Genomic DNA, 22061 nt, shown 5'->3' with positions numbered 1-22061 from the left:
CTGTCGAGTTTCAGATGAAAGTTCTCTTTTTCTGGCTATTTTGAGCGTTTAATTGACCCCACAAATGTGATGCTCAAGAAACTCAATCTGCTCAAAGGAAGGTTAGTTTTGTAGCTTATGTAACGAGCTCAAGTGTTTTCAGATGTGTGAACATGATTGCACAAGGGTTTTCTAATCATCAATTAGCCTTCTGAGCCAATGAGCAAACACATTGTACCATTAGAACACTGGAGTGATAGTTGCTGGAAATGGGCCTCTATACACCTATGTAGATATTGCACCAAAAAGCAGACATTTGCAGCTAGAATAGTCATTTACCAAATTAGCAATGTATAGAGTGTATTTCTTTAAAGTTAAGACTAGTTTAAAGTTATCTTCATTGAAAAGTACAGTGCTTTTCCTTCAAAAATAAGGACATTTCAATGTGACCCCAAACCATACAGTATGTACATATATACACATATGCATATACTGTATATATATACACACATGTACATATACATATATATGCATATACATATGCATATGTACATATATACACACATGTACATATATATACACACATGTACATATACACATACTGTATGTATATATATATGCACAAATGTACATATATATACACACACACGTCCATATATACACAAATATGTACATATATATACACATACATATATATATATATATATATATTTATACATAAATACATACTTATATACATATACTTTTTCGGAGCGAGAACCAGTTATTCATGTTTACATTGTTTCTTACGAGGAACTCTGCTTCACTTTAGGAACTTTTTGCTTTATGAACCATTTCCAGAACAATTGTGGTTCCGCTGAATTTTAAAGTATTTTACCGTGAGTTGTAAAATATTTAGCTGCGGGCTGCAGTTGGCCCAGCAGGTCACAACATTAGGTACCCCTACACAATTTATTGAAAATGTACTGTAGCTCAGTTTGACATGTACTCCTTTTTTTGATCGATTTATCCTTAGATACTGACAGTATCATTGAGGTTGTAGTTTGCAGGCATCAGAGTTTCCAATGACTCCCTGCTGCTTTATTTACTATTCCAGGCTTCAAGTGAGCCATAAATACATAAAGATATTGAGGTACATTGTCGACATGACACATAGTGGTAAAACGAATCTCACTTGCAGCAAGTGACGATGAGGGCGATGACGAGGATAAGGAGCAGGGCGCCCCCTGCAGGCGATACAACAACAGCAATCAGCTTGTAGACTGTGAAGGCACACAGAGGCAGATGCATTCTTTCATTCAGAGTTATTTCTAAGACAAAAGCTCAATGCTACACTACTTACAATTCCCACAGTTGAATCCTCCAAAGCCAAAGATGCACCTGAGAAGTGACAAATAATCCGCAGTAAGAATGTGGCCTGCAGAGAAACTCTTACTCTTAAGTACAAAGTGAAACTTACGGGACACAGGTGTTATTTTCCAGCCGGTAGCCATCGCCACATTCTGGAGACAAGAAGCCGGCGTCACACAAGCACCTCGCACACTTGTAGATGTGTGCTTACCTAAGCAGGACAGGTCGTCAGGGTCGTGTTTGTAGTAGCCCTGCAGACACTGGCACTGGGCGCTGCCGCTGACGTCAGAGCAGGCGGAACGCTCGCTATCGCACAGAATCTTCTGGGCCAGACAAAGACTCTCCACTGAAAACACGCAGTAAGAAAACAAGGTGTAACATCTTCTTTGTATGGAAAGACAGCAGTGCTGTCAGTGGTGATTATGGAGTACTTTGCACCCTCTAGTGGCCAAGTACAATCATATCAAATACTTTGTAGGGTGGCAAACTCCATTGGAAGGCGTTATGGCTCAGAGGGGCGCCTGAAAATGTTTAAAAACCTTGATTATTATATTATTGTTAGTCAAGGTGATACGCACATATTCAAGAAAAAAAAAGTGGTTAAATGGACAACATGGAAAGACAGAGGTATTACTAAACCTCATCACATTATTAATAAAAACTCTTTTAAACCGTTCAATGATTTAGTTGATCAATATAATGTACCCAGAAATCAGTTTTTACATTTTATCTCTTTAAAACACGCTGTAAATAAATGCATATCCTCTGAAAGTATGTCTTTAAATAGCCATGAACTGGAAGATGCACTTTTTAATCAAGATACATTTAAAATAATTAATTAAAGTATTTTATGGAATAATAAATGAAAACCACACCAGAAATGCAAATAATACATGTGTTCGGAAATGGATGATGGACTTAAACATTTTAGATGAAAGAGACATATCATGGAATGATATTTGGAAAAATGCCAATAAGCCCTTTAGAAGCATTAAAGATAAACTGACTCAATTTAATATATTGAATAGATTATTTATTATCATTTATTGTATTTTACATCTTCTCAGCTGTTTAAAATTGGTGTAGTAGATAGCAAGTTATGTATGAAGTGTCGGGCAGCCGAGGCAACTCTTGTTCATTTATTGTGGGAATGTCAGAGAATAAAAGAGTTATGGTTGAAAACAACAAAAGAAGCAATCACAGTCCTTAATATAAATATCCCAATGACACTGCAAATTTGTATTCTTGGGGATCTCCATCAATTTAGTAACGTGTCATCAAAGAGTAAAAAGGCATTTCTTTCAATATGCATAATAACAAAAAGGGTAATGTTAAAAAAATGGACAGATGTTGATAGTCCAACTCATACTGACTGTAGCTATGGAGATGATATTAGTAGAAAAAACTGCATTTAGTTTAGATAATAATGAGTCATATATTGGAATATGGCATCCATTATTTAAATTTGTTTCAACTATTAAATGAACCAAAATATGACTTATTATATCTTTGTGGAAAATATTGGACACAGTGTGTTGGAAAGCTTATGAGATGTGATGCAAGTGTAAGCCACTGTGACACTACTGTTCATTTCAAATTTTTAATTAATGTTTTTAATGATAATATCAATGAGGGATTTTTAATCACTGCTATTTTGAAATTGTTACTAATATTGATGCTGTTGTCGATAATGTTCATTTTTGTTTCACTACATTTGGATTGTTCCGAGTCATGTTTGTGTGTCCTCAATTGCTTTCAATTGCTCTGTTTATTGTTGTTCTTAGTGTTGCTGGGACGGGTTTGGTTTTGGAATTGTATTGCATTGTTGTGGTATTGTTGTGTATTGTTTAGTTGATTGATTAATAAATTCATAAAAAAAAAAAAAAAAAAGTATCTATGTTTAACACCCCCAAATATTTTTTTAAATGTGGAACAGGGTTGTCCAAACTTTTCCTACGGAGGGCCACGTACTTTTATACCTTAGTATGTGGGGGGCCACTTGGATACATTGTGTACATTAAAGATGATAAAAACAATGTACATCCCAACAGGCTAAACTGTTTAAAAAAAACAAAAAAACATTGTAGCTTTTGTGTTAAAGGTGAGACACCAAATATTTGTTATTGTTATATCTAATATACGTCATTAATATTGAATTCTATTTATTTTCAGAACATATCAAGGGCCAATAAAATAATAAATAAATAAAGCTGGCCCCCGGAATGCACTTTAAACACCAGTGGTGTAGAACATACACAATTACATTTAGCCACAAAGTGCCTAATTATCACCATCATTTCACAGGCCACACAAATAATGTGGCAGACCACATCAAATAATATGACAGACCACGTAAATAATGTGGAAGGCCACCTAAAATGACCTGGCGGGTCCCATAAAAAACAATGTAGCGGAGTACAGCAGACCACATAAAATAATGTGGCAGACCACAAAGAAACTTAGCAAACCACATAAAATAACGTGGCGGACCACAAAATAATGTGGCGCACCACATAAAATAACGTGGTGGACCACAAAGTAACATGGCAAACCACATAAAATAACGTGGCGGACCACAAAATAATGTAGCAGGCCACATAAAAAATAATGTACTGTAGCGTATTACAGCAGACCACATAAAATAATGTGGCAAACCACATAAAATAACGTGGCGGACGACAAAACAATATGTCGGACCACAAAATAACATGGCGGACCACAAAGTAACTTGGCAAACCATGTAAAATAACGTGACGGACCACAAAATAATGTAGCAGATTACAGCAGACCACATAAAGTAATGTGGCGGACCACAAAATAACTTGGCATTTATGTGGTCTGTCAAGTCATTTTTGTGGCCTGTCAGGTCATTAATGTGGCCTGTCTGTCAGGTCATTAATGTGGACTGTCGGGTCATTTTTGTGGCCTGTCGGGTCATTTTTGTGGCCTGTCGGGTCATTTATGTGGCCTGTCGGGTCATTTATGTGGCCTGTCGGGTCATTTATGTGGCCTGTCGGGTCATTTATGTGGCCTGTCGGACCATTTATGTGGCCTGTCGGACCATTTATGTGGCCTGTCGGGCCATTTTTGTGGTCTGTCGGGTCATTTTTGTGGCCTGTCGGGTCATTTATGCTGCTGTCGGGTCATTTTTGTGACCTGTCGGGTCATTTTTGTGACCTGTCGGGTCATTTTTGTGACCGGTCGGGTCATTTTTGTGGCCTGTCGGGTCATTTTTGTGGCCTGTCGGGTCATTTTTGTGGTCTGTCGGGTCATTTATGTGGTCTGTCGGGTCATTTTTGTGGCCTGTCGGGTCATTTATGTGGCCTGTCGGGTCATTTATGTGGCCTGTCAGGTCATTTTTGTGGCCTGTCAGTTCATTTTTGTGGCCTGTCAGGTCATTTTTGTGGTCTGTCAGGTCATTAACGTGGTCTGTCAGGTCATTAAAGTGGCCTGTCAGGTCATTTATGTGGTCTGTCAGGTTATTTATGTGGTCTGTCAGGCCATTTATGTGGTCTGTCAGGCCATTTATGTGGTCTGTCAGTTCATTTATGTGGCCTGTCAGGTCATTTTTGTGGCCTGTCGGGTCATTTTTGTGGCCTGTTGGGTCATTTTTGTGGCCTGTCGGGTCATTTATGTGGTCTGTCGGGTAATTTATGTGGCCTGTCGGGTCATTTAAGCGGTCTGTCGGGTCATTAATGCGGTCTGTCGGGTCATTAATGCGGTCTGTCGGGTCATTATTGCGGTCTGTCGGGTCATTATTGCGGTCTGTCGGGTCATTTATGCGGTCTGTCGGGCCATTTTTGTGGTCTGTTGGGTCATTTATGTGGTCTGTCGGGTCATTTATGTGGTCTGTCGGGTCATTTTTGTGGCCTGTCGGGTCATTTTTGTGGCCTGTCGGGTCATTTATGTGGTCTGTCGGGTCATTTTTGTGGCCTGTCGGGTCATTTATGTGGTCTGTCGGGTCATTTATGTGGCCTGTCGGGTCATTTTTGTGGCCTGTCGGGTCATTTATGTGGTCTGTCAGGTCATTTTTGTGGCCTGTCGGATCATTTTTGTGGCCTGTCGGGTCATTTATGTGGCCTGTCGGGTCATTTATGTGGCCTGTCGGGTCATTTTTGTGGCCTGTCGGGTCATTTATGTGGCCTGTCGGGTCATTTATGTGGCCTGTCGGGTCATTTATGTGGCCTGTCGGGTCATTTATGTGGCCTGTCGGGCCATTTATGTGGTCTGTCGGGTCATTTTTGTGGCCTGTCGGGTCATTTTTGTGACCTGTCGGGTCATTTTTGTGACCTGTCGGGTCATTTTTGTGGCCTGTCGGGTCATTTATGTGGTCTGTCGGGTCATTTATGTGGTCTGTCGGGTCATTTTTGTGGTCTGTCGGGTCATTAATGTGGTCTGTCAGGTCATTAATGCGGTCTGTCCGGTCATTTTTCTGGCCTGTCAGGCCATTTTTGTGGTCTGTCAGGTCATTTATGTGGCCTGTCAGGTCATTTTTGTGGCCTGTCAGGTCATTTTTGTGGCCTGTCAGGTCATTAATGCGGTCTGTCAGGTCATTAATGCGGTCTGTCAGGTCATTAATGCGGTCTGTCAGGTCATTTTTGTGGCCTGTCAGGTCATTTATGTGGCCTGTCAGGTCATTTATGTGGTCTGTCAGGTCATTTTTGTGGCCTATCAGGTCATTTTTGTGGCCTGTCAGGTCATTTATGTGGTCTGTCAGGTCATTAATGTGGTCTGTCAGGTCATTAATGCGGTCTGTCAGGTCATTTATGTGGCCTGTCAGGTCATTTATGTGGTCTGTCAGGTCATTTTTGTGGCCTATCAGGTCATTTTTGTGGCCTGTCAGGTCATTTATGTGGTCTGTCAGGTCATTAATGTGGTCTGTCAGGTCATTAATGCGGTCTGTCAGGTCATTAATGCGGTCTGTCAGGTCATTAATGCGGTCTGTCAGGTCATTAATGTGGTCTGTCCGGTCATTTTTCTGGCCTGTCAGGTTATTTATGTGGCCTGTCAGGTCATTTATGTGGCCTGTCAGGTCATTTATGTGGTCTGTCAGGTCATTTATGTGGCCTGTCAGGTCATTTTTGTGGTCTGTCAGGTCATTTATGTGGCCTGTCAGGTCATTTATGTGGTCTGTCAGGTCATTTATGTGGTCTGTCAGGTCATTTCTGTGGTCTGTCAGGTCATTTCTGTGGTCTGTCAGGTCATTTTTGTGGTCTGTCAGGTCATTTATGTGGCCTGTCAGGTCATTTATGTGGCCTGTCCGGTCATTTATGTGGTCTGTCAGGTCATTTATGTGGTCTGTCAGGTCATTTATGTGGTCTGTCAGGTCATTTTTGTGGTCTGTCAGGTCATTTTTGTGGTCTGTCAGGTCATTTATGTGGTCTGTCATGTCATTTATGTGTATAAATGACCTGATAGCCCACAAAAATGACTAAATGTAACTATGTCCTGAGTGGCAGAGGTTGTGTGTGATATAACTATGTCCTGAGTGGCAGAGGTTGTGTGTGATGTAACTATGTCCTGAGTGGCAGAGGTTGTGTGTGTGATGTAACTATGTCCTGAGTGGCAGAGGTTGTGTGTGATGTAACTATGTCCTGAGTGGCAGAGGTTGTGTGTGATGTAACTATGTCCTGAGTGGCAGAGGTTGTGTGTGATGTAACTATGTCCTGAGTGGCAGAGGTTGTGTGTGATGTAACTATGTCCTGAGTGGCAGAGGTTTGTGTGATGTAACTATGTCCTGAGTGGCAGAGGTTTGTGTGATGTAACTATGTCCTGAGTGGCAGAGGTTTGTGTGATGTAACTATGTCCTGAGTGGCAGAGGTTGTGTGTGATGTAACTATGTCCTGAGTGGCAGAGGTGTGTGTGATGTAACTATGTCCTGAGTGGCAGAGGTTGTGTGTGTGATGTAACTATGTCCTGAGTGGCAGAGGTTGTGTGTGATGTAACTATGTCCTGAGTGGCAGAGGTTGTGTGTGTGATGTAACTATGTCCTGAGTGGCAGAGGTTGTGTGTGTGATGTAACTATGTCCTGAGTGGCAGAGGTGTGTGTGATGTAACTATGTCCTGAGTGGCAGAGGTTGTGTGTGTGATGTAACTATGTCCTGAGTGGCAGAGGTTGTGTGTGATGTAACTATGTCCTGAGTGGCAGAGGTTGTGTGTGATGTAACTATGTCCTGAGTGGCAGAGGTTGTGTGTGTGATGTAACTATGTCCTGAGTGGCAGAGGTTGTGTGTGATGTAACTATGTCCTGAGTGGCAGAGGTTGTGTGTGTGATGTAACTATGTCCTGAGTGGCAGAGGTTGTGTGTGATGTAACTATGTCCTGAGTGGCAGAGGTTGTGTGTGATGTAACTATGTCCTGAGTGGCAGAGGTTGTGTGTGATGTAACTATGTCCTGAGTGGCAGAGGTTGTGTGTGTGATGTAACTATGTCCTGAGTGGCAGAGGTTGTGTGTGTGATGTAACTATGTCCTGAGTGGCAGAGGTTGTGTGTGATGTAACTATGTCCTGAGTGGCAGAGGTTGTGTGTGTGATGTAACTATGTCCTGAGTGGCAGAGGTTGTGTGTGATGTAACTATGTCCTGAGTGGCAGAGGTTGTGTGTGATGTAACTATGTCCTGAGTGGCAGAGGTTGTGTGTGATGTAACTATGTCCTGAGTGGCAGAGGTTTGTGTGATGTAACTATGTCCTGAGTGGCAGAGGTTGTGTGTGATGTAACTATGTCCTGAGTGGCAGAGGTTGTGTGTGATGTAACTATGTCCTGAGTGGCAGAGGTTGTGTGTGTGATGTAACTATGTCCTGAGTGGCAGAGGTTTGTGTGATGTAACTATGTCCTGAGTGGCAGAGGTTGTGTGTGGGATGTAACTATGTCCTGAGTGGCAGAGGTTTGTGTGATGTAACTATGTCCTGAGTGGCAGAGGTTGTGTGTGATGTAACTATGTCCTGAGTGGCAGAGGTGTGTGTGATGTAACTATGTCCTGAGTGGCAGAGGTTGTGTGTGTGATGTAACTATGTCCTGAGTGGCAGAGGTTGTGTGTGATGTAACTATGTCCTGAGTGGCAGAGGTTGTGTGTGTGATGTAACTATGTCCTGAGTGGCAGAGGTTGTGTGTGTGATGTAACTATGTCCTGAGTGGCAGAGGTGTGTGTGATGTAACTATGTCCTGAGTGGCAGAGGTTGTGTGTGTGATGTAACTATGTCCTGAGTGGCAGAGGTTGTGTGTGTGATGTAACTATGTCCTGAGTGGCAGAGGTTGTGTGTGTGATGTAACTATGTCCTGAGTGGCAGAGGTTGTGTGTGTGATGTAACTATGTCCTGAGTGGCAGAGGTGTGTGTGATGTAACTATGTCCTGAGTGGCAGAGGTGTGTGTGACATTCCTACCCTGGTAGGTGAGTCGGTGGTGCAGAACCACTCGGCAGTGGGACTGCCAGGAAGTGCAGTTTTTTAGAGACATCTGAATGCTGTTGTAGACCTCAGCGCTGGTCACGTCAGTGGAGACAGAGAACATGTTGACAGCGGAGATACGAATACCGTCCACTTCTCTGGAGGGGGTGTTATATCTGCGTGGGTTTTTTAAGCAATATTTCATCATCTTGACAATTTACAAATGAAAATTCATTCAAGGTGTCATGTTTAACATTTATTTTCTACCAAGCAGAAAGGTTAAGTATACAGTGGAACTTCGATTAATGAAGCCTTTATTTGCAAACTTTTTGACTCACAAACTTTTAAATGGAGCCAAATATGCCTCCATGTACTTCCTTCATTCATTTTGTCTCACGCCTTCAGGCAAAAAGCAGGGCGAAGCATTGTTGAGGAGGTGGAGCCTTCCACATCACTTGCTGCACAGGACACTTTATTTAGCATGTGTACCTTTTCTGTTTTTTTGAGGCATTTTGTACAACTCAATAGGAGTCCCAAAAAGACAACAGACCAGTGTGGAAAGAAGGAGGGATGTGTTGTGGAGTTGAAAAAAAAAGACTATTAGAGTACATGATGGTGTTCACAAGTATGGAAGAATCGCCAGAACAGGCTCTGTTTGTAATAATAATTGTAATAAGACCGGGCTTTTCTGGGAAAATATACCAAAGCTGACTTTTTTCACAGCAGGGAAAAAAAAGGCTTTTTTGCCGATATCCGATATTCCCCAACTCTTAATTACAGATTCCGATATCAACCGATACCGATATATACAGTCGTGGAATTAACACATTATTTTGCCAAATTTTGTTGTGATGCCCCGCTGGATGCATTAAACAATGTAACAAGGTTTTCCAAAATAAATCAACTCAAGTTATGGAACAAAATGCCAACATGGCACTGCCATATTTATTATGGAAGTCACAAAGTGCATTATTTTTTTTAACATGCCTCAAAACAGCAGCTTGGAATTTAGGACATGCTCTCCCTGAGAGAGCATGAGGATGTTTAGGTGGGTGGGGTTGTGGGGGGGGGGGGTGTAGGAGGTAGCGGGTGGTGTATATTGTAGCGTCCCGGAAGAGTTAATGCTGCAAGGGGTTCTGGGTATTTGTTCTATTGTGTTTATGTTGTGTTACGGTGCGGATGTTCTCCCGAAATGTGTTTGTCATTCTTGTTTGGTGTGGGTTCACAGTGTGGCGCATATTTGTAACAGTGTTAAAGTTGTTTATACAGATATAGGACAATTCACCTTGCCAATGTTGAATTGTTATTAAAGAGAAAGTTGATCCATCACCTCCTTGTTAGGATTGTTTGATATACAGTAATGTACTGAACTCTTTATCGTGTTCAAAGTGCACTAACCTTCACTAAAATATGGACTTTCGTCAAGGCTGGAAAACATTATTCATATTTACGTTGTTTCTTATGGAGAAAACTAAATTGTAACGTTTGCATGCTTCATTATGCAAACTTTTTCGATTTACAAACCCTGTTCAAGAACCAATTAAGTTTGTTAATCGAGGTTCCACTCTAGTATGCTTTTTGCACTTTCTAATGTGTGTAGGTCAGGTGATATAGTGGTAAGGTGGCTCCAGGAGGAGGTTGTGAACTCACTTCTTGCTGAGAGTGGAGCGGCTGTAACCTCGGAGGATGGACAAGGAGGCGTTGAGCTGAGGTGTGGGAAGAAGAGACAGTGGAAAAATTGGATATGAGGGTCAGCATGGACGAATAGAACAGACAAGCCGTTGTAATGTCTGCTCGCGGAAAAACAAAAATCCTAATCTACGATTTGACTCCCTCGAATGGCCTTGACACTCCAACAACAGGAGTAGGCTGTTTTGAAAGCATCCCAGAGGACACCTCAATGTTGGACGCTTTTGACCTCCCTCCCTCCTCAACGACACATGGAGTCGAACTTTTGCTTGCATGCAGAACGGCCCCAGTCTATGAACATGAACACTACAGGCCTATGAACATGAACACTACATCAACACACCCAAGACAATTGGCATATACACACACACCACCCCTCCGCCACCCCACGCCTTCACCACTGCTTGATTCCCCTTCGGGGTGATGGACGGCTGGCAGCGCTTCATAGCAGCAGTCGACCCCCAGGAATCCCAACTCCCCCCCCCCCGTTGCGAGTTGTCGTGATTAAATGTAACGTGTTTATGTGTGCATGGCATGGAGGTTTTTTCCCACTCCAGACTAGGCCCCCTTAGGAGCCCAGTCTAGATTGTATTTTTTCACTCATCTTCTTCCTGCGCGTTTTACCTTTTTCCCACCTTTTACGGGGCGCCTCGTGGCGACCCATCAGCGATCCTGTTCTGTAACCCTGTACACTGTTTGTTTGTCTAATCTTGAACGGGTTTGTGCTGAAAACATAGTTTCGTTGTAATTGTGCAATGACAATAAAGACCTATCCTATCCTATCCTGTCCTATCCTGACAGGCTCATGAGTAGAAAAGGGACTCTCTCAACAGTAAGAATATTGTCAATTCTACACTATAAACCGCTACTTTTTCCCTACTCTGAACCCTGAGGCTTTTAGAACAGTGCGGCTAACTTATAGATTTTTCTTAGCTGACGGCCATAATACAAATATTTAAAAAAAGAACAAGCAAATACACTGAAATGGTGTTATTGTTTGTACTGTGGCGTCATCTTTTGGGCGAGTTTGCTTACTGCACGTGCTGCAGTGTCCTTTCATTTAGTGCTTTCAACTGGAAGTAGTAGTGCCGTTCCGTCGTCTAGCCGTCCATAGCGTTTCTACTTGTATGGATTCTTCTTTCGTCACTCAAAGCAACGTTTGTAAGTTTTACATTATAACTCAAATAATTTAAAGTTTTTATGCGTATTTGTACGTGCTGTTGTAATGTAATGGCGCTAGCGTCGTTAGCATTAGCTAATATGCTAACATGTTTATGAGTGCCTGTTCGTATTATTAACTTACAATGGCATTCTTTTTGTATTGTTTCAGTTTCACAAATTCCTCAGTAAATTCACCAAAACGTCACGTTTTAAAGGCCTACTGAAATGAAATGTTGTTATTTAAACGGGGATAGCAGATCCATTCTATGTGTCATACTTGATCATTTCGCGATATTGCCATATTTTTGCTGAAAGGATTTAGTAGAGAACATAGACGATAAAGTTCGCAACTTTTGTGTTAGGATCCGCTGCTCGGATCACAGTTTGTTTACTTTTTAGTGTCACGTGTGTTTTCAGCACCTTGTGTTTGTTTCTGTTGCCAGGACGGCAGATTGTGCTCAGCTGCCTCTGGTTGGTGTTCGAGACGCTCACCTGTTGTCCGGGCACTAATCAGAGGGCTATTTAGTTTACGCGCTGGCCTCACTCGGCCTGGTGGTCTTGTTTGCTCCCATGCAACAAGTTACGCTCTCGTTTTACGCTCATAGTCTGTATCTTGTTACTAGCCTCTTTTGGCTACTTTTCCGTGCCGTGGGCACCGCGCAGCATATTTGGTCTGCAACTAAAATAAATAATTTATTCTCACCTGCAAGCCGCTTCCTGACATCCCTCCGCATCTTGAAAAGACGACCTTCGGCATTACAATGCCTCGTAAGCGTAACATTTTGGTCGCTGATTAAAAAAAAGTCTTGCCTGTACCGGAAGTAGCGTGACGTCGCAGGTTGAAAGGCTCCTCACATTTCCCCATTGTTTACACCAGCAGTGAGAGCGATTCGGACCGAGAAAGCGACGATTACCCCATTAATTTGAGCGAGGATAAAAGATTTGTGGATGAGGTACGTGAGAGTGAAGGACTAGAGTGCAGTGCAGGACTTTCTTTTTTCGCTCTGACCGTAACTTAGGTACAAGGGTTCATTGGATTCCACACTTTCTCCTTTTTCTATTGTGGATCACGGATTTGTATTTTAAAGGCCTACTGAAAGCCACTACTACCGACCACGCAGTCTGATAGTTTATATATCAATGATGAAATCTTAACATTGCAACACATGCCAATATGGTCGGGTTAACTTATAAAGTGCATTTTTAAATTTCCCGGCGAACTTCCGGCTGAAAACGTTTCGATATGATGACTTTGCGCATGACGTCAACAGTGGAAGCGGAAGTATTCGGAACCCATTGAATCCAATGCAAAAAGCTCTGTTTTCATTTCATAATTCCACAGTATTCTGGACATCTTTGTTGGTGAATCTTTTGCGATTTGTTTAATGAACAATGGAGACTGCAAAGAAGAAAGTTGTAGGTGGGATAGGTGTATTAGCGGCGGAATACAGCAACACAACCAGGAGCACTTTGAGGATAGCAGACGCGCTAGTCGAACGACCTCACCTTGACTTCCTCCGTCTCCGGGCCGCCAACCGCATCGGTGATCGGGTGAAGTCCTTCGTCGTACCGTCAATCGCTGGAACGCAGGTGAGCACGGGTCGTGATGAGCAGATGAGAGCTGGCATAGGTGCAGAGCTAATGTTTTTAGCATAGCTCTGTCGAGGTTCCGTAGCTAAGTTAGCTGACTGGAAGGATAGACAGAAGTACAACAATACTATTAAACCCTGGAACTGTAACAACACGGCCTGGCGAAGCTTACCAATGCTGTTGCTAACGACGCCATTGAAGCTAACTTAGCTACGGGACCTCGTCAGACCTATGCTAAAAACATTAGCTATCCACCTACGCCAGCCCTCATCTGCTCATCAACACCCGTGATCACCTGCGTTCCAGCGATCGACGGCGCGACGAAGGACTTCACCCGATCATCGATGCGGTCGGCGGCTAGCGTCGGATAGCGCGTCTGCTATCCAACTCAAAGTCCTCCTGGTTGTGTTGCTGCAGCCGGCCGCTAATACACCGATCCCACCTACAGCTTTCTTCTTTGCAGTCTCCATTGTTCATTAAACAAATTGCAAAAGATTCACCAACACAGATGTCCAGAATACTGTGGAATTTTGCGATGAAAACAGAGCTGTTTGTATTGTGATACAATGGTGTCCCAATACTTCCGCTTCAACCATTGACGTCACGCGCATACGTCATCATACATAGACGTTTTCAACCGGAAGTTTTCCGGGAAATTTAAAATGTCACTTTATAAGTTCACCCGGCCGTATTGGCATGTGTTGCAATGTTAAGATTTCATCATTGGTATATAAACTATCAGACTGCGTGGTCGTTAGTAGTGGCTTTCAGTAGGCATTTAAAGGTGTTCAATGATAATGCAAGCATGTTTAACACATATAGATTACTTTTTTTCATGAAGACAAGAATATAAGTTGGTGTATTAGCTGATTGTGATGACTTGCATTGATTGGAATCAGACAGCAGTGCTCATAACATCCACATTTTAAAATGGAGGAGAAAAAAAAGTCTTCCTTTCTGTCCAATACCACATGAAAGTAGTTGCTTTTTGGCATCTTATTTGTCCATACTCCTTTTTATACACTTTACAAGAAATACATTGGCGGCAAACTCCGGTGCTTGCTAGCTTTCTGAGACTCTTATTTTGTTAATGCAGGCAGGACGAAGCAGCGTTTTTATTGTGAAGATAGGAACTGTGCAGTCGGTCTTTAGAGTTTTGACGGTAGGTGCGACGCGAGAGTGTGTTGAAATAAAAAGTGTTTCTCACCTTCCCGTCGGTCGTTTTTTGTTAATAATGAGCTGGCAGTAGCCAGCGTCATCTCACAAGACCCTCGGGTGCCGTGAATGTCAATCAAGTGACGAAAGTGACGTCTTGGTGAAGATTGATGATCGCTAATTTTAAGGTCTATTTTTTTAATGCCTGTCTGTGCTGTTCAGAGATCAATCAATCAATCAATCAATGTTGATTTATATAGCCCTAAATCACAAGTGTCTCAAAGGGCTGTCAGCAAAGTAACCATGTAATACTCTTTAATATCAGTAGGTGGCACCAGGGAGCTGATTGCTCTGTAAGCTTACTTTGAGACAAGAGAATTAATGATGCATGGATGGTTATGTTTTGAAGTCATATCGAACAACTGCGTCAGGTATTTGATGAGAACGACTTTGTATTGTCAGTATAGCCTATTGAGTTTAGTTTTTAACATTTCTGCGGGTTGTGTGCCCCCTGGATTTTTTCAATGAAAAAAATGTGCCTTAGCTCAAAAAAGGTTGGAAAACACGGCTCTTGGCTGCCGCCAGGGATGGGCGATGCCGACTAAAATCTATATCGCGATATATAAAACCCAAAACCAGTGAAGTTGGCACGTTGTGTAATTCGTGAATAAAAACAGAATACAATGATTTGCAAATCCTTTTCAACTTATATTCAATTGAATAGACTGCAAAGACAAGATATTTAATGTTCCAACTGAGAAACTTCTTTTTTTTTTGGCAAATAATCATTAACTTAGAATTTAATGGCAGCAACACATTGCAAAAAAGTTGTCATAGGAGCATTTTTACCACTGTGTTACATGGCCTTTCCTTTTAACAACACTCAGTAAACGTTTGGGAACTGAGGAGACACATTTTTGAATCTTTTCAGGTGGAATTCTTTCCCATTCTTGTTTGATGTACAGCTTAAGTTGTTCAACAGTCCGGGGGTCTCCCTTGTGCTATTTTAGGCTTCATAATGCGCCACACATTTTCAATGGGAGACAGGTCTGGACTACAGGCAGGCCAGTCTAGTACCTGCACTCTTTTACTATGAAGCCACGTTAATGTAACACATGGCTTGGCATTGTCTTGCTGAAATAAGCAGGGGCGTCTATGATAATGTTGCTTGGATGGTAACATATGTTGCTCCAAAATCTGTATGTACCTTTCAGCATTAATGGTGCCTTCACAGATGTGTAAGTTACCCATGTCTTGGGCACTAATACCAGGCATGTGATTTGACCACAATGAAAAAGACTGAAAACATTTCCGGGGGTCTGGGGGACGAAGGCCCCCAGCCAGGTCCTGGTTTTTCACCAATTTAACATGGTAAAATTAACAAAGACAGCACCATTTGAAGAAAATGTTTTAGTGTTTAAAGACATGAAAACATCAGTAATAGAACATACATAACCCAATTATAATAATGAATCACTGTATATGGTTCAGTCCCAACAGTATTTAGTCACTAATATTTACATCTTGTGTTCATTTCACATCCACAGGTGTCACATTGATCAGTGATATTATTTACAGTTTATTTACAGTATTACCACATGACTTCAGTTCACTTCACACATTAGCTTTCTCGGAGAGCCCTAACATGAGCCTTCCTTGCACATTTCTGAGCAGCCTGCATTTTCCTTTTGGTCTCTGCTTTTATAGCTTCTTTTTTGGATTTTTGGATAAATATAACAAAATACCAAATGTAAACATTTCATTCTTTTCGCCAAAATAGGATATACATTTATGAAAATAATTAAACATGTTTAGTATTGTTTACTCATATTTGAAAATAGGAAATAATAATAATGTGAGGACACTGACATATTGCATGAAACAAGTGTGAAAATATTGACCTTCAAGATTGTTACACCACTGACAATAGTTTCAAGAGACTACATAAGAACTTAATATTACAAAATAGTATTATATGCAAATTTATTTCAAATAAATTGTTAACTGGAGTCAATAATGCGACTCTTTGAATTTCTGTCATTTCATAATATATTTTCACGTGGCTTTTTATTTTTAGGAAAACCCATTTATATTTCGCTAAGCAATAATTGGTTAATATTTAAAACAAACATGCGTATTTCGCAAGCAAATATTTTTTAGCTCACCTCATTATTAACAACCCTGTCTGCAACTGAAGTGGGTTGTGAAGTGACATCTTTCCTCTCGATGTCACTTTCGGTTGACATCCAAAAGTACCAGCTAGTGAAAAGTTTGTTTTCCTTGCTTCAAGTTGTTTCATATGTTTTTGCCGTTTCGCATGTACTTCCAAAGCCTTGAAACCTCGTGATCCGTAGTCAATATTATCATGACACCACGTGCACAAAACCTTTCCGGGACGATCGATTTTCCGAATAAAATCACCGAACAAAGTCGTAACTTCCTTCTTCCCAACAGTATCAGTGATTTCCCTTTCCATCCAGTCCCATCCAAACTTATTTTTGACATGTTTATCAATTTCTTTTACTTGTAAAGCGTCCTTTCTCTCGAGAACCGACATTGTTTACATATGGAAAATGGCGGTAATAACCATTATGAAAGATGACGTTATTAACGTCATCATTCATAACAGATGTCCTGATTGGTCACAAGGAACATATCGACCAATCAACTACGGCGTAATATAAACTACGTCTCGAATCTTGATTTAGGGTCGGAAAAAAAAACGGAAAAACGGGAGATCTTTTTTTTTTTCCCCCCGAGATTAAAAAAGACGGAATTACGACTTTAGACGGAAAAATCCCATGCCTGTAATACACCCCCATACCATCACAGATGCTGGCTTTTACACTTTGTGCCTAGACAATCCGGATGGATATTTTTGTCTTTGGTCCGGAGGACACGACGTCTGCAGTTTACAAAAACAATTTGAAATGTGGACTCGTCAGACCACAGAACACTTTTCCACTTTGCATCAGTCCATCTTAGATGAGCTCGGGCACAGCGAAGCCAGCGGCGTTCCTGGGTGTTGTTGATAAATGGCTTTGGCTTTGCATAGCAGAGTTTTAACTTGCACTTACAGATGTAGCGACCAACTGTAGTTACTGACAGTGGTTTTCTGACGTGTTCCTGACCATTGTGGTGATATCAAAGGTCCGTAATATCATTGATTATGTGCAGGGATTTCTCCAGATTCTCTGAACCTTTTGATGATATTACGGACCGTAGATGGTGAAATCCCTAAATTCCTTGCAATAGCTGGTTGAGAAATGTTGTTCTTAAACAAATTGCTCAAGCATTTGTTGACAAAGTGGTGACCCTCGTCCCATCTTTGTTTGTGAATGACTGAGCATTTCATGGAAGCTGCTTTTATACCCAATCATGGCACCCACCTGTTCCCAATTAGCCTGTTCACCTGTGGGATGTTCCAAATAAGTGTTTGGTGAGCATTCCTCAACTTTCTCAGTCTTTTTTGCCACTTGTGCCAGCTTTTTAAAAACGTGTTTCAGGCATCAAATTCCACATAAGCTAATAATTTGCCAAAAAATGTAGTTTCTCAGTACGGACGTTAAGTATCTTGTCTTTGCAGTCTCTTCAATTGAATATAAGTTGAAAAGGATTTGCAAATCATTGTATTCTGTTTTTATTTACCATTTACACAACTTGCCAATAATCATGGTGAAATACCTTTTACCACCCCAAATATCGGTTATGGGCCTCCTTGATGACTACAAAACATGTCAGTAGATCTCTACCTTTCTTTGAGCAGATATGTGCCATTAGGGGGCTGTTTCTCACCAGCTGAAGAAGCTCTCTCTGGATCTCGTGCACGGTGGCGCTCTTGAAGACTCGGTTGTCATGTGACACTTTATTTAGGCTGAATGTTCCCAGGAACGTTTTTGCTGCGGAGGGTCACGACACGCAGACCATTAAAAAACGGCGCCTGTGACAAACAATAGCGGCCGAGAACAAGGAGGCGAGGAGCTGTTACCTCTGGTGCAAGTACGTCCGTCCTCCAGGTGGAAGCCGAGCGGACATTCGCAGCTGAAGGAGCCCCTGGTATTCACGCACGTGGAGCCCATAGGGCAGGGGTCCTTCTCACACTCATCCATGTCTGCACAAACAAGGTTCCAAACATACTTTGTATTTAGGGATTGTCCACATGCATCATTTGTTGTTGACGGTTACCAAAGACACGTGTGCCATCGCCCAGTTGTGTTTTTATTTCTGGCTTTCATTGATTCTTTACCCAACATGACTGCTGCAAAGGCTCATGTTGTTGTCACGGGGACAGTTCAGTTTCAGTTTATGTGGAACGTGCATACGATACAATGTCATGCATCACATAATTCTAGCTGTTTCATTACAGCACGTCCGAAAAGGAGTAGGAAAAAGCTGAGCTTATTTATTCCTACCCCTTTTCGTACCATAGCAAATGTATCCCATTTCCTTGTCCTCTGTAACAGAGCAGTGAATAAATAATATACCATAGTAAGTAAACAAATATTAAATACATAAATAATCTTTATTATTATTATTATTTTTAAAAGGGTTCAAGATGTTCATCATAATTGTTCTTCGTTGTACTTTGTGAACACTTGTAGTTTGAACAGTCTCATCATTTATTTCAACATACGGATATACTAAAGGTTTTACGTAGAGATGTCCGATAATGGCTTTTTGCCGATATCCCGATATTGTCCAACTCTTAATTACCGATTCCGATATCAACCGATACCGATATATACAGTCGTGGAATTAACACATTATTATGCCTAATTTTGTTGTGATGCCCCGCTGGATGCATTAAACAATGTAACAAGGTTTTTCCAAAATAAATCAACTCAAGTTATGGAAAAAAATGGCAACATGGCACTGCCATATTTATTATTGAAGTCACAAAGTGCATTATTTTTTTTAACATGCCTCAAAACAGCAGCTTGGAATTTGGGACATGCTCTCCCTGAGAGAGCATGAGGAGGTTGAGGTGGGTGGGGTTGGTGGTAGCGGAGGGTGTATATTGCAGCATCCCGGAAGAGTTAGTGCTGCAAGGGGTTCTGGGTATTTGTTCTGTTGTGTTACGGTGCGGATGTTCTCCCGAAATGTGTTTGTCATTCTTGTTTGGTGTGGGTTCACAGTGTGGCGCATATTTGTAACAGTGTTAAAGTTGTTTATACGGTCACCCTCAGTGTGACCTGTATGGCTGTTGACCAAGTATGCCTTGCATTCACTTGTGTGTGTGAAAAGACGTATATATTATGTGATTGGGCCGGCACGCAAAGGCAGTGCCTTTAAGGATTAGTGGAGCTCTGTACTTCTCCCTACGTCCGTGTACACAGCGGCGTTTTAAAAAGTCATACATTTTACTTTTTGAAACCGAAACCGATACCGATAATATCCGATATTACATTTTAAAGCATTTATCGGCCGATAATATCGGCAGTCCGATATAATCGGACAACATCTATTCTGGACCAAAACTCACTTCATATTCTCTACTGCTCACTAGTGTTACATATCTGAGTTGTTGTGCAGAAATATGGGAAATAACTACAAAAGTACACTTCATTCACTAACTGTGTTACAAAAAAGATCAATTAGAATAATACATGATGTTGGATAAAGACAACATACAAACTTTATTTATTAAATCAAAAATATTGAAATTCAACGATTTGGTGCATTTGCAAACATCTAAAATGATGTGCCAAGCAAACTATAACCTGCTAGCCTAGAATGTACAACAATCATTCTCAACAAAAGAGGAGAAATATAACCTTAGAGGAAAATCTAATTTAAAACACGTACAACACTTAAAACTAGAGATGTCCGAAATTATCGGCCTGCTGATATTATCGGCCGATAAATGCTTTAAAATGAAATATCGGAAATTATCGGTATCGGTTTCAACCTCCCGATTTTCCCGGGAGACTCCCGAATTTCAGTGCCCCTCCCGAAAGTCTCCCGGGGCAACCATTCTCCCGATTTCCACCCGGACAACAATACTGGGGGCGTGCCTTAAAAGCACTGCCTTTAGCGTCCTCTACAACCTGTCGTCACCTCCGCTTTTCCTCCATACAAATAGCGTGCCGACCCAGCCACATAATATCTGCAGCTTTTACACACACATACAGTAAGTGAATGCAAGGCTTACTTGGTCAACAGCCATACAGGTCACACTGAGGGTGACCGTGTAAAAAACTTTAACACTGTTACAAATATGCGCCACACTGTGAACCCACACCAAACAAGAATGACAAACACATTTCGGGAGAACATCAGCACCGTAACACAACAGAACAAATACCCAGAACCCCTTGCAGCACCAACTCTCGCTACAATATACACTCCCCACTACACCCAACCCCCCACACCCCCACCTCAAACCCCCCCCCCCCCCCAACCCCCCCCAACCCCGCCCACCTCAACCTCCTCATGCTCTCTCAGGGAGAGCATGTCACAAATTCCAAGCTGCTGTTTTGAGGCATGTTAAAAAAAAAAAGCACTTTGTGACTTCATAATAAATATGGCAGTGCCATGTTGGCATTTTTTTTCCATAACTTGAGTTGATTTATTTTGTAAAACCTTGTTACATTGTTTAATGCATCCAGCGGGGCATCACAACAAAATTAGGCATAATAATGTGTTAATTCCACGACTGTATATATCGGTATCGGTTGATATCGGAATCGGTAATTAAGAGTTGGACAATATCGGAATATCGGATATCGGCAAAAAAGCCATTATCGGACATCTCTAGTTTTAAGTGTTGTACGTGTTTTAAATTGGATTTTCCTCTAAGGTTATATTTCTCCTCTTTTGTTGAGAATAATTATTGTACATTCTAGGCTAGCAGGTTATAGTTTGCTTGGCGCATCATTTTAGATGTTTGCAAATGCACCAAATCGTTGAATTTCAATATTTATGATTCAATAAATAAAGTTTGTATGTTGTCTTTATCCAACATCATGTATTATTGTAATTGATCTTTTTTGTAACACAGTTAGTGAATGAAGTGTACTTTTGTAGTTATTTCCCATATTTCTGCACAACAACTCAGATATGTAACACTAGAGAGCAGTAGAGAATATGAAGTGAGTTTTGGTCCAGAACATGTTTTGCTTTATTCATTATTGACGTGTTTTTTTGCTACTTTATGTTGTATATTTTTTACATGAGGTTTCCAGTTCATTTTATCATCTATTATTACACCCAAAAATGTGTTCTCTTTTACTCTTTCAATATCTACTCCGTCTATTTGTATCTGTGTTAGACTTTCTCTTCGACTGTTACCATTTAGTTTTACTGAGATTCAGAGATTATCTGTTTTTCTCAAAACATCTTTTTCTTCTGTTATTATTTGTATTAGCTTTTGTGCGTTCTCTCCTGAACACTCACCTTGGTTACAGGTGGGGCCCGTCCAGGCCTGCGGACAGCCGCATCTGAACCGCCGGTGCTCGTAGCTCACGCACATCCCCCCGTTCAGACACGGGTTGGACACACAAGGGTCTCCTGGAGATCAGGGAGGACAGCAGTGTGATATTAGTCAGATGAAAAGGTGTTTAGAAGACAAATGGATTGATGTGCATGAGGGTGTCCATCTGGCATCTTAAATTATTTACAGTAGAGTGGTGCCTCTATTATGCAAAACTAACTTTTCTTACCTATTGGTACCTGTTTTCTCCATTTACGAATGCTTCTATTTGCCAAGTTTTCGATTCACGTGAATACGCCTCTGTGTGCGAACGCTTCATACAT

At 41.4% G+C, this 22061-nt stretch overlaps 1 protein-coding gene across 3 annotated transcripts in view; it reads right to left on the bottom strand.

Annotated features, from left to right (window-relative positions):
• Positions 1–22061, bottom strand: part of heg1 (heart development protein with EGF-like domains 1) — a 61040-nt gene that overhangs the window by 5762 nt on the left and 33217 nt on the right. The window contains exons 4-12 of one of the 3 annotated variants that reach the window (XM_062068858.1): positions 21702–21815; positions 18295–18417; positions 18102–18205; positions 10362–10417; positions 8709–8887; positions 1541–1675; positions 1439–1481; positions 1322–1359; positions 1158–1241 (exon numbers count right to left, since the gene is read on the bottom strand). In XM_062068858.1, coding sequence (XP_061924842.1) covers positions 1158–1241; positions 1322–1359; positions 1439–1481; positions 1541–1675; positions 8709–8887; positions 10362–10417; positions 18102–18205; positions 18295–18417; positions 21702–21815 — 876 coding nt within the window. Of the gene's footprint in view, positions 1–1153; positions 1242–1321; positions 1360–1438; positions 1482–1540; positions 1676–8708; positions 8888–10361; positions 10418–18101; positions 18206–18294; positions 18418–21701; positions 21816–22061 lie in introns of all 3 variants that reach the window. The other 2 variants (XM_062068857.1, XM_062068856.1) reach the window with 2 other exon arrangements.

Source organism: Entelurus aequoreus, linkage group LG14 (assembly GCF_033978785.1).
Source record: "Entelurus aequoreus isolate RoL-2023_Sb linkage group LG14, RoL_Eaeq_v1.1, whole genome shotgun sequence".
NCBI classification, from domain to species: domain Eukaryota; kingdom Metazoa; phylum Chordata; class Actinopteri; order Syngnathiformes; family Syngnathidae; genus Entelurus; species Entelurus aequoreus.
This window is presented reverse-complemented; position numbering and strand designations above follow the sequence as displayed.